This window comes from Coccinella septempunctata, chromosome 3 (assembly GCF_907165205.1).
Source record: "Coccinella septempunctata chromosome 3, icCocSept1.1, whole genome shotgun sequence".
Classification (NCBI taxonomy): Eukaryota; Metazoa; Arthropoda; class Insecta; order Coleoptera; family Coccinellidae; genus Coccinella; species Coccinella septempunctata.
Genome location: NC_058191.1, coordinates 343,423 through 357,044, shown reverse-complemented (window position 1 = coordinate 357,044; position 13,622 = coordinate 343,423). Strand labels below are relative to the sequence as shown.

At 36.7% G+C, this 13,622-nt stretch overlaps 1 protein-coding gene across 5 annotated transcripts in view; it reads left to right on the top strand.

Annotated features, from left to right (window-relative positions):
* LOC123309100 (spectrin beta chain) overlaps positions 1-13,622 on the top strand; it is a 78,863-nt gene that overhangs the window by 26,677 nt on the left and 38,564 nt on the right. For all 5 annotated transcript variants that reach the window (XM_044891990.1, XM_044891987.1, XM_044891991.1 and 2 more), the window contains exons 5-9: positions 1,337-1,533; positions 1,827-2,247; positions 5,178-5,963; positions 7,947-8,180; positions 10,571-11,049. In XM_044891990.1, coding sequence (XP_044747925.1) covers positions 1,337-1,533; positions 1,827-2,247; positions 5,178-5,963; positions 7,947-8,180; positions 10,571-11,049 — 2,117 coding nt within the window. The remainder of the gene's footprint in view (positions 1-1,336; positions 1,534-1,826; positions 2,248-5,177; positions 5,964-7,946; positions 8,181-10,570; positions 11,050-13,622) is intronic.

The window sequence follows — 13,622 nt, the reverse complement described above, 5'->3', positions numbered from 1 at the left end:
TTTATTTTTATAAACATCCTGAGGGCACTAGAATAGACAGTAGAGAACTTTATGTTATGACTCAATTAAATTATGAAAATTGCAGGTATGATAACAATTAATTATCAAACGGAATATAATTTAAAAAACAAGCATGAACAACGGACGTTGAAATTCAAAAAACAAAATATGACGTGTATAGGAAGTAAAATAACAATAAAACATAAAATACTCACAATACTGTATGATGTTCTCTGTCAAACAAGACGCTACATCAATACAACAATGAACCAACCTAATTAGCATAAACACATTCAATACTCGGCAAAGCAGCGAAAGTAATGAAGAACCCAGACTTGAACTGAATACATAGCAAGGGTGACAATATGTTTATAACTTCTTCATCATGGATTTGAGAAAATAATATGCAGTATTCAAATTTTCGGTCATTTGATCTAACAATATTTTTTTCAAATTTGTTTTCTTGCCAAAGACCACCGTTTCATCAAAGTTAAAAATATGTAAGGAATTTCTACTATGTTCTGCCAATCATATAGCATAAACCCACTGAAATCTAAAGAAAACTGTACGGCTTTGACAGAACATATTAAGAATTCTTTACATATATTAAACTTCGATGAAACGGAGGTCTTTGGCAAGCAAACATATTTGAAAAAAGATTGTTACATGAAATGATTGAAATCAGGAATGACTCGAATGTTGTTAATAGAAGAACTGACATCGATAATTTGAATACTGCAAATTATTCTCTCATATCCATGATGAAGAAATTATAAACATATTGTCATCCTTGCTACGTATTCAGTTCATGTCTGGGTTCTTCATTCACTTTCGCTGTCTTGCCGAGTATTGAATATGTTTATGCTAATTAGGTTGGTTCATTGTTGTATTAGCGTCTTGTTTGACGCAGAAGATCATATAGTATTGTGGGTATTTTATGCTTTATTGTTATTTTACTTTCAATACACGTCATATTTTGTTTTTTGAATTTCAACGTCCCTTGTTTATGCTTGTTTTTTAAATTGTATTCCGTTTGTTAATCAATTGTTATTATACCTACATCTTTCATATTTTAATTGAGTGATAACATAAAGTTCTTTGCTGCCTCTTCTAGTGACCCGAGGATGTTTATAAAAATAAACGAAACGTCGGTATATACAGAATTGGTTTTCTTTATGATTAGACCTCAAAACTTGTCATTTCTCTTCGATTATAATTTTTTTTCTTAAGAATATAGGAGTGGAGGAGAAAGTCAACCTGTGCCACAATAGACCTCATTGGTCTCTGTGCGAGCGACACGCCCAACAAGCTGTATTCAATATCCCTTTCATTTTAGGTGTTCAACAGCAACTGGGACAATTCAACAACTACAGAACTGTGGAGAAGCCGCCTAAGTTTGTCGAGAAAGGAAACCTAGAAATTCTGCTTTTCACTTTACAATCTAAGATGAGGGCGAACAACCAGAAACCTTACACTCCCAAGGAAGGCAAAATGATATCAGACATTAATAAAGCTTGGGAGAGGTTAGAAAAGGTAAGCTAATAAGCATATTCATATCATGAGTAATTGAAAACCCCCAGTCCTTTACCAACACAACATAATTTCCTACATTTGCGATCACAAGACGAATTCATAAGTGATTAATTATCCTCTGTTCATGTACTAGAAAAGTATAGTTTCTTCACACTTTAGTCTTGTATTGACCAAATACAGAGTGACATTTTGTAGACAATAATAAAAAGCCACAATTCTTGAATTCTGTACCGAATGTAGGCTTTGTAAAAGTTCATTCTTTCTGGAGATAGAGCGTTAATTTTTTTTTTCAGTCTGAACATGAGCGCGAGCTCGCCTTACGTGAGGAATTGATCCGGCAAGAGAAACTCGAACAACTCGCAGCTAGATTCAACAGGAAGGCCAGCATGAGGGAGACGTGGCTGTCCGAAAATCAGCGTCTCGTATCGCAAGACAACTTCGGTCACGATTTGGCAGCTGTCGAGGCAGCGGCAAAGAAACATGAGGCTATCGAGACTGATATTCTGGCCTATGAGGAGAGGGTACAGGCCGTGGTCGCCGTCGCAGGCGAACTCAAGGCCGAGAACTATCACGATATGGAAAGAATCAATTCGAGGAAGGAGAACGTGTTGCGTTTATGGAATTACCTTTTGGAATTGCTTAGAGCCCGTAGACATAGGCTAGAATTATCGTTGAATTTGCAGCAAACATTCCAGGAAATGATACATATATTAGGTGAGTAATGATATTTATTTATGGGTCCAAAACAGTAATTATGATAACTGGCACCAGTTCCTATTAGTTGGGGAGCCGACGATGCTATATCGGGATTTACTCGAGCGTCGTGGAGACCTAGTGGATTTTGAAGATTAGATGGTAGAAAGAACAAAAGGTTCTATGATGTATGCACTTTCAGCGGTGGGGAAAGCGTCTGCAGGTTTTCAAAGATGTAAAAAAAAAATCGTCAGGTGTACATACTCGAGCGTGTTAGATTAAGATACTGTTTATGCCCTACGTGTCTCTGATAATAAATTTATGTTAATCTGACAGTTTGCCTGGCCGTACGGAAGAGTTGGAAATGTAGAAAATGCAAAAAATCTTTTTTTTGTACATATTCGAGCGTTTCAGATTTTCATACAGATGGTTAATCTGGGTGTTGCAGACGTGTTGACCCATTAATCTGACTCTATTCAGGGAGGGTTTTCTTAATATGACAGTTTGAAGATGATAACAATGAATTTTTTTCTAAATATCTCTCTTCCTGTACCTATAATCGTTCTTGTATTCATTATGAATGTTGTGGATAATAAAATTCTATATAACTTTTGTCTGAAGCAATTTTTCATACTCTTAACCGTTTTCGAGTTGGAGGGCGATACCCAGTTTGATGTACAGGGTGGGCGAAATTCTGATAGGATCTAGAGATCTATAAGTGCTAGAAGAAAACGGACGACACATTTCCAAACTCTTTAGAGAATCAAAGAATGGTGAAAACCGTAGCCTCCTATGATTCTTCGTTTTAGAGTTATTAGCAAAAAATGAGATTTTGGCGATTTCGTAAAAGTTCTTATAACTTTTTTGTCTTTGAAGTTACAGATCTGAAACTTGAAACTTCAACCTTCTACAGGCACATTTTTACGTAGAGTCCACTGACAAACTCAACATATTTTTTCATTTCGAATCATTAGGCGAACTTTTATTGAATTTGTTATTTTTGAATTGGAAAAAATCTTTTGTCAGTAATTTCTACGCATAAAAGTGCCTAAGAAGTTTAAAGTTTCAGATTTGTAACATAGAAGACAAAAAATTTATACGATCTTTTCGAACTCGTCAAAATCTCATTTTTGGCTAATAACTCAAAACCGAAAATTCGTAGGAGGCTACGGTTTTCACCATTCTTTGTTGCTCTGGAAAGGAGCTAGAAAATGTGTCATCCGTTTTCTTCTAGCTCTTGTGGTTCTCGAGATCCCCTCAGTAGACAACGAATTTTGCCCACCCTTTACATTTATCGCCATATATCTCAAAAACGTTCAAACGTCGAAAAAATTGCTTCGGACAAAATTTGTAGAGAATATTAACTCTACAACTTTTATAATGAATGTGAAAACAGTTTGAAGCTCAGAAGGGCAGATGATTGAAAAAAACTGATTTTTGTGACCTTTATGGCCAATGTTTATCGTTTCGGCTTGCTTGAACTCTCAGATTATATTTTTTCCGTTATTCTTGAAATATTAACTTCAAAATAAGAAAAAAATACACCGCGCTCGAGAATGTACACTTGACGTTTTTTGGCAAGTTTGGCGCCCTCACACATTTTCGTCACGCTTAATTGTCAGATTGAGAGAAAATATACTTTTCAACATGTAATTAACCACATAAACATATCATAATCTGACAGGCTCGAGTTACAAAAATCAAGTTTTTTGAATTATCTCCTTTCCTGGGCTTTAAATTTTTTTCGCATTCTTTTCTTTCCAATTCGTCCGTACGGCCAGCCCCACCGCGCAAACTGCCAGATAAATATAAGTTTATTATCAAAGACACGTAGGGCATATAAAGTATCTCAATCTGGCACACTCTAGTATGTACAGGGTGGGCAAAATTCGTTGTCTACTGAGAGGATCTCGAGAAGTATAGCAGCTAGAAGAACACGGATGACACATTTCTCAGCTCAATTTCGGAGAAACAAAGAATGATGAAAACCGCAGCCTCCTACGATACTTCGTTTTTGAGTTTGACAATTTCGTAAAAAGTTCTTTTAACTTTTCTGTCTTTGAAGTTACAAATCTGAAATTTGAACCTTCTACAGGCACTTTTTTACGTATAATCCACTGATGAGCTCGAAATATTTCTTCATTTCGAATCATTAGGTGAACTTTCATTTTTTTAAATGCAAACTTTTATTAATTTGTTATTTTTGAATTGAAAAAAAAATTTTTTGTCAGTAAATTCTACGTATGAAAGTGTCTAAGAAGGTTCAAGTTTCTGATCTGTAACTTCAAAGACGAAAGAGTTATGAGAACTTCTCGGAATCATCAAAATCTCAATTTTTGTTTATAACTCTAAATCTAAAAATGATAGGCCGATTCTGTTTTCAGATTTGGATTAGTCATGAAAAAAGAGAATGTGCCATCCGTTTTCTTCTAGCTGCTATAGTTCTCCAGATCCCCTCAGTAGAGAACGAATTTTGCCCACCCTGTAAAATGTTTTTTTTTTACTATTTTGACAGGCTGTCTTAGACAATTCCCCCTATATACAGGTCTAATTTTTGGTAGGGATACTTTACAGTGTCCAAGTTATCTCCCCTTATATTAATATGACACGATCGAATAAATCCCGAATTTCCTTCTTGGGCTCCCCAACTATATATTATGTTCAGTTCGTTTGTAATGAACAATTTTTTACCCATAATAGTTTGATGTATATTATGGAAAAGCTTGTACTGCGAAGTTATGAACATTTATCTTAAATAGGTCCATCTCAGCTAGAAATTTTAATTAAACGTCTATTTAAAAGGATTACAAAAGCAAGCATTTATTGCTCACTTTTAGAAATACTTTGGAAAATATGTACAAAACAGTTTTACCGGTAATAGCCTAGGAGAAATTCCTTTTTCCCCAGTGTTCCATTCATGTTTAATGTTATCGAAATTTTGACGTTTCCAGATGCCATGGAGGAATTGAAAGCCCGACTCCTTACCGACGACTACGGTAAACACCTGATGGGCGTCGAAGATCTACTGCAGAAACACAATCTCCTAGAAGCCGACATCAACATCCTAGGCGACCGAGTCAAATTGGTCGGCGGTCAGTCGCAGAAATTCGTCGACGTCGAGGTCGAGGAAGGCTACAAACCCTGCGATCCCGCCTTGGTTGCGGGAAGGGTCCAGCAGCTACAAGACGCCTATAACGAGCTGGTAAGATTGGCGGTCGAGCGAAGATCGCGACTGGAAGAAAGCAGAAAACTGTGGCAATTCTACTGGGACATGGCCGACGAGGACAACTGGATCAAGGAGAAGGAACAGATCGTTTCCACGACCGACGTCGGACACGATCTGACCACGGTCAATCTGCTCCTGAGCAAGCACAAGGCCCTGGAGAACGAGATATCCGCCCACGAGCCGCAGTTGGAGGCTGTTCTGGGTATCGGCGACGAGCTGGTGAGCACCGGACACTTTGGCGCCGAGAAGGTCCAAGAGCGACTGAACGAGATTAGATCGGCCTGGAAACATCTGATCGATTTGGCCGCGTTCCGGAGGAAACGTCTCGAGGAGGCTGTGGATTATCATCAACTGTTCGCGGACGCGGACGATATCGACATTTGGATGCTTGATACTTTGAGGTTGGTCTCAAGCGAAGATGTCGGAAGGGATGAGGGCAATGCACAGTCGCTTCTCAAAAAACACAAGGACGTTACCGAGGAGCTCAAGAACTACGCTAGCACAATTGAAGGTAAGAGTAATTTACATACGAAAATTATAGTATATTATTCAACGGGGGCTATAATGGGGGCTACATTATAAAGAGTATTTTCAAAGGTGGGGCTTTTTTTTTGACAGAAGGTAGAAGTCATCAAAATAAGTCATTTCATCAAAAATTTCTAGAATTTCGACAAAATTTCGTTTGACTGGTCAATAAAGTTTTTCCCTCTCTATAGCTGAACAATGCTTCAGTACATTCGAGTCTATCTGATTAGTTGCATCAGGTCACTTGTAAAAATTATTGCACCGTGCGATTTGGGGTAAAAACAGTGTAGACAATTGAGGTAGTTTTTTGGAAGTGATTATGTTGACAAGGTGCTTTTATTGTTAGCCTATTTCACCCCATTTTCACGATTTCCATACATTAACCTAATTCTGAATTAACAAAAAATATAAACTTGAATTATAATTACTAGTTTGCACCACTATCAGGTGAAATTTGCAAAATAAATGAAACCTGAATGACAAAAATTCCGAGAACGAAAAATTTATCATAATTTTGTGCTAAAAATTTGCTTCTTAGTGTTTTCGACAATGAACTTTTTGCCTAAAATATCTTTAGGCAGGTTATACCAGAAAGAGCCTGCATCCTTCTCATTTCAAATGGCACACCCAGTATATATATTTGCATAGTGAGATAGTTGATTGATGGTAATTTCAACAGTATGTCCATACCTTGGTTAAAAATTCAACGGTTCATGAGTTATTGGGATTATTATGAGAAACGTGTTGATAACGGTCACCCTCATTTCTCGAAAAAATCTTTACCGGATGTTTATGGAAAGGTCATCAAGTTTGACTGATGGAATTCATTGAAATACAAGATTTTCAAATCACAGCCTATATTTTCCATTATTTCAGACGATTCCATGTAAAAAAGAGTTACTTGAATAAACATTGAATAAAATAAAAAATTCCAGAATTGTCAAGGAAAAAATTGAAATAAGGGAAACCACAGAAGGAAGCTGAAATTCGATATTCTGAAAAATAATTTTTCCATTTCATGAATTTTTTATTTATTCTCAACAGTCCCAACAATCGATTGATTAGATACATTCAAGATGTTTTTAGTCATCTTAGGTACATTTAATGAAATTTCAAATTTATTATATCGAATTTTAGTTTCTCCCTTTGGTTTCGGAAAGTCACTGAAAAAAGATTTTCCTTTTTTTCTGAAATTTTCATTATAGTTATAGGTTTCAAAGGTAACCCCTGATTTTTTTTACGTAAACTCGACTGAAAAAATATAGGGTGTGATTTGAGAATCTGATTAATTCGATTTGTCCAACTTGATGATTTTCTCACCTGTACATGTTCGGTCCAAACAGCAATACCACATCATGGAAAAATTGAAGATGGTAAAGAGTTTTTCGGAAAAATCCTCAGCAGAAATATTCGAAAAAAGTGCGACATACCGTTTTCAAAATTTTTTTCATAAGTATCCCAATAACTCAAAAACCCTTGAATTTTTAGCCAATATACTGGTTTACTGTTGAAATTGCCATCAAATTAGTCGTCTAACAATGTGAAGATAAACAGGGTGTGCCATTTGAAATAAGAAAGTAGTAGACTGTTTCCGGTCAAACCGTAGACAGTCTGAAGTGTAGAGGTCTGAAAATATTTTAGGGAGATAGTTCATTGTCAAAAACCTCATAGTGCAACATAAATGTCTAATAAGCCATCACGGTGAATCACCCGGTTTAGCTATATCTTTTTGTTCCGAGCTTCTGTTTGCGATTTCGGTGGTAGACCAGTGAATAGTGTTCCATAAATCATATGTGATTAATTTAAACAATCGATGAATTGTTCATTATGATTTATGAATGTCATGATGCCTAAAGAAAGGGATACCTATTAGATTATGATTTATGCATTGATCGTGGATAAACGTATTTCTAAAAAAGATTTATTTTTATCTTGTGAATGGAAAAGTAATGAATGCCCTTTTTCTCAGCTCTGCATCAACAAGCCGATCAACTGGGTCCAGAGGTCGCCAATTCCGAAGAGGTTTCCCAGAGGCTGGCTTCCATCGATAACAGATACAAGGAGCTCTTGGAACTTGCCAAATTGCGCAAACAAAGACTCCTGGACGCTTTGTCATTGTATAAGCTGCTCTCTGAAAGTGACGGGGTGGAACAATGGATCAACGAAAAGGATAGGATGCTGCAAACTATGGTACCTGCGAGAGGTAAGAACAATCTAGTGAACAGTAAAATAGAAAAAAGTTTTAACAAATTTTCTTATATAGTACGATTTTGATAATAATTCAAGGTGGGTCTTCGAATTACACATATATCAAAAGTAGGTCAAATGAACTACTATTTTCATTTTATACTTTTTCAAAATTGGCTTGGCTACCAAGATGTCGCTTTGAGATAAACCTTTGAAAAAGAGAAATCATCACGTGATATACGGCCACTTGATGATAATCCATAATTGAACTAAAAACATAATCGTATGATTTTCACCAACATGAGTTAGTACGATCTAAATCGAATTAGCAAACTACTTCTACTCAAAGTATTATACTATTTCGTTGACAAAGTGTTTCGGTCTTATTTGGCCTCCTGAGAACAACACAACTCATAACTCGACGAAAACGAATTAATGGCCCCCATTGGATGTCGGTATGGTGAAAGAACAACCCTAACGCCATCTGACAGGAAATGAGAGGACCAACTCAATCCACTTTCCTGACTTCCAGAGTGAAGATGGTAGCATGTATCCGTTGCAACTGCTAAAACTTTGCTGATTCCTTGTGGAAAGCGGAGAGAGGATAAGAGAGCTAGGTTAGAGCTGTCAGTTATGTGTGTGAAGTGGGCATAGCACTTTTCGATTTTCAGTTTTGTGCTGAATTGTGCTTCTTTGTGCCGAAGACATTTTTTTTTTTTAAATTCCATACAAAATATATGGAATGGGCCAGCTCTGCACTTTTAGAAAAATTGTTTTTTTTTGGCTGAAAAATATCGTGCTATTCATGTACCGAGTTGTGCCATTCGAATTATTTCGAAATTTTCTTATATTTCATGGAAAATTGAATATGAAGAAAAAAGTTAGTCCAGTAGTTTTTTGTCCCTAACAATGTATGGAATAATTTGTGCTACGTTTGTGCTGACCGTGTACCGTAAATATTTTTTCGAAAATTTTTAAAATTTTCCGGCAATCACGAAATTGTAAAAGAGCTAGCCCAGCACTTTCGTTGTTTCTTAACGAAAACATATGGAAAAATTGTGCTACAGGTATACTAAATTCTGCAATTGAAATTTAGGAGAAAATTTTTCTAGTTTCGCGAAAAATAAAGATTTTGGAAAAAGTTAGCCAGCACTTTCGTGTTTTTATTGAAATTTTTTTATATAGTTGTGCTACATTTGTCCGGTCTTGTGTAGTTGAGTTTTCCAGAAAAAGCTCCGAACTTTTTCTTTAAATAGTGGATATTAGAAAAAATCAGTAGGTTGTTTAAAAATCAGTTTACATGGCAACAGACCTGCTATTTATAACAGTGTGTTGCCAGAATTAAACTTACATAAGGAAAATCCCTTCAATTGAGCTTTATGAAGTCTACCATGCATAGCTGATGAATTGAAAAGTTTGTCGTACACTGAAAGTGCAAAAATAGTTCAAGTTAATTCTCCGACGAAAATGAAATTTTGACTTCATATTATGCTCAACTATTGTCTGATTCACCCTCTTGATTCAAAAAAGGCTACTCAAGGTGGAGTTCATTAAGCTCAATTTGCGAGAGATTTCTCTTCTGAAAGTTGAATTCCGACAACATTGTTATTTTGATGATTTATGACATTATGCAAATATTGTCGAGTCGAGTGTTGTGCATACAAACTACGGATTTTTTCTAGTAACCACCATTTGAAGAAAAAGTTGAGAGCTTTTTCTGAAAATCTCAACGGCAAAAGTCAAGCCAGCACCATTGTAGCACAGCTATATAAAAAAATTTCTGGGCTAACTTTTTTCCAGAATATTTATTTCTTGAAGAACTAGAATAAATTTCTCCAAAATTTCAACGGCACAAGTTATTATTTGTGTAGGACAATTTTTTCCACAAGTCAGCACAAATGTAGCATAAATTATTCCAATTATTTTTAGAAACGAAAATCTGGGCTAGCTTTTATCTTCATTTTCGACTCTCCGAGAAATATAAGGAAATTTCGCAATAATTCGAAAGGCACAACTCAGTAGGTACATGTATAGCACAATCTAATTCAGTCAAAAAAGCACATATTCTCTCAAAGTGTTGAGCTGACCCAATCCATACATTTTGTGGAATATCTTGAGAACCGTATTGTACTGAAAGAGAATGTCCACGGCACAAAGTAGCACAATTCAGCACAAAAGTGCTGGGCCAACTTTACACACATCTGTCATGTGGTATCGAGGTAAATTGACACAACTGACTTACACTATATAATTTGTGGCCTTAGCTTTCTATGGATACAGTTTCAGCCCTTAACAGTTATCACTCATTTTGCCCAGCTTGTACATGTCAAACACTCACCTTGTTCATTATCAGTGATGAGTATATGAAACTAAAAATTATATTTTACCTTTGATTTTTTTCCCTAGACATCGAAGATGTGGAGATCATGAAGCACAGATACGATGGTTTCGAGAAGGAAATGAACGCAAACGCATCCCGCGTCGCTGTAGTCAACCAGTTGGCACGTCAACTTCTCCACGTCGAGCACCCTAACTCCGAACAGGTGACCGCGCGTCAGAATCATCTGAATCAGAAATGGGCGGAACTTCGCGAGAAGGCGGAAGCCAAGAGGGATGAACTCAACAACGCCCACGGTCTGCAGACGTTCCACATCGAGTGCAGGGAGACGGTGTCCTGGATCGAGGACAAGATCAGGATAATCACGACCACAGACAGTCTGGAGATGGACCTGACGGGTATCATGACTTTGCAGAGACGCCTCAGCGGTATGGAGAGGGATCTAGCCGCCATACAGGCCAAGTTGAATTCGCTCGAGAAAGAGGCCGACAGCATCGAGAAGGAGCATCCTGAAGAAGCCGCCGTTATCAGAGAAAGGATTACTCAAGTGAGTTGAATTCGATCGATATACTCCATTCAGTTTTATTTTAGCACTCGGTTGACCATGGAAATTTGATTCATTTCACTCTGTATAGTACGAAAATGTGGGGTTATGAAGGTTGTCAAAACATTTTTGTGTTTTAAATCAACGCCATGTTGTCCATTCTACGTAAAAGTTTCTGTTATTACGTATTTTATCACGATATCGAATCTCTTCGGAAAATATGTGACAAACATAATTGAAGTTTATAAAAACTGATTGAAGGCATACCAAATCCAGTTATTTGCATGGAAAATACAATAGATCAGTATAATATCATAATATTCACTAGCTTGAGGAGAGTTACTGTTCGTTATCTTCTTTGGCTAAAGTTTGACTACGTTACATCAGTTGCCGATTTCAAAAATATTAACCCGAAGATGAAATGCATATGATGCAGTGGTTGGAAATGGGTACCTTCCGAAAGAATTGACAAATAATTACAAAAATGTTGAATTCTTCAACAAAAATCACCTTGCATCAATATAAGTGAAAGCAATTGAAGGAAGTTTCAATCAAGATGAACTTCACCTTTGAACAAAAATTTCACATGAAAAAACAATTAACAAGACAACTGGCGCGTATTTGTGGCTTTTCATCCTAATACATTGATATAATAATAATTAGGTATTTATTGGTACCTTGAGATATTTACAATGTATAGGACACGTCAAATAAAAAATAGAAAAATCAATTTTCGGGAACTTATTCTACGATGACATTCATGCAAAAACCTGTAGTAAACTTTTCGCATTAATTCACTCAAACATAAAATTCTCAAATGCCACCACTTTTTTGGGTCTCCCAATAGAAGGAAATTCTTTGTCATCCTCTTTATTAACAATCTTTCTGATTGTGAAAATATTCATCTAAAATATAAGTCGTTTAGATTCAGATGAAACATTATATAAATTCTCTTACATCGAATATTTTCGCTACCGTCCGACGTATTGTGGATTTTAGAATATCAGGATATAAACTACACTGCGCAAAAAAATTACCGCACATTCTGAAAATCTCAATTTTAATGAAAGTTAACTCTACATTGACTTTATAACTTATTTATTTTTTATGTTCTCTCGGGAAGGTTTTGAAGGAAACAAGACACATTAAATGGAAGAAAAATTCAGGATTTCACCGAATCTTATGTGAAAGAAGAGAAATGAACAATTTTCGAAATACTGAAATGCTGATAAGTGATTTAATACTTGGTATTTCCACCCCTTGCGTTAATTACAGCTCGGCAACGACGGTTCATACTCAAAATGAGTGATCTTAAAATGTTCTGATCTAATCCTTCCCAGATTTCTCCGAGTTGGATTCCTAAGTCATTAAGAGTAGCTGGATGATTTTCTGAACTTCTCAGCATTCTATTGAGGTTGTTCCAAACCTGCTCAATCGCATGGAGATCTGGACTTCTTACTGGCCATTCCATTCAAGAGACTTCAACCTCTTCAAGGTACTCCTGAACGATGCGCGCACGATGGGGTCTGGCATTATCGTCCATAAAAATGAAATTTCCACCAATGTATGGGGCAAATGGCACTACATGCTCTTCAAGAATGTTCCTTATATACTTATCAGCATTCATAGCTCCATTATCAACGACCACTAGGTCTGTACGAGCAGTCGAAAGATATTCCACCCTATACCATAATCGATCCTCCCCCGAAACCAGTAATATTCAGGAAATTGCACTGAGCATATCTTTCCTGTGGCCGTATACAAGGGAACTTCGATCACAATGGTAGAGGCAGAATATAGACTCATCTGTGAAGAGAACATTTTCCCAATCGGCCTCTTTCCAATGGATATGCTCTCTCGCAAAATCCAAACGCGCCCTTCGATGGGCTGGGGTAAGAGCTGGGCCTCTTGCCGCGACACGAGGCCTCAAACCATATTCTCTGAGGCGATTTCTTATTGTCTGAGTGGTAATTTGCACCTCATGAGTTTGCTCAAGCTGAATTTGAAGGAGGCGAGCGGTTGCAAAACGTTGTCTCAACGAAGAAACTCTCAAGTAACGTTCTCGAATGGCAGTTGTTACCCGTGGTCTACCCTGTCCTGGTCTTCGGACATTCATACCTGTCTCCCTGAATCGCTGCAACATTCTGGACAAACTAATATGGGAAACTGCAAACCTATCTGCAATTCTTGTGTATGTCCACCCTTCTTCTCGCAAAACTACCGCTTGGGCACATTCCTCTTGGGTCAAATTGCGTATTTCGCATTGCATAGCGATCGAGTGTAGAAAATCAAACGAAAGAAAAACTACTGATCACTAAAATTGATCGAGAACAACTGATTTTAGAATGGAGCCAATACATTCAAAATCTGATATCATTTTTTTTATTCCTGCTGGGAAAAAACATCTGTATTGAGGAAAACCGTTGACAGTGGATAACATATGCATGCATAATGCTGATAAAAATAATTATCATTGAGAACACCTTCAGTTGTAGAATAAATTTGAGATTTCCATAATGTGCGTTAATTTTTTTGCGCAGTGTATTTGAATGAGCGAACCTGAATTCTAAACAGCA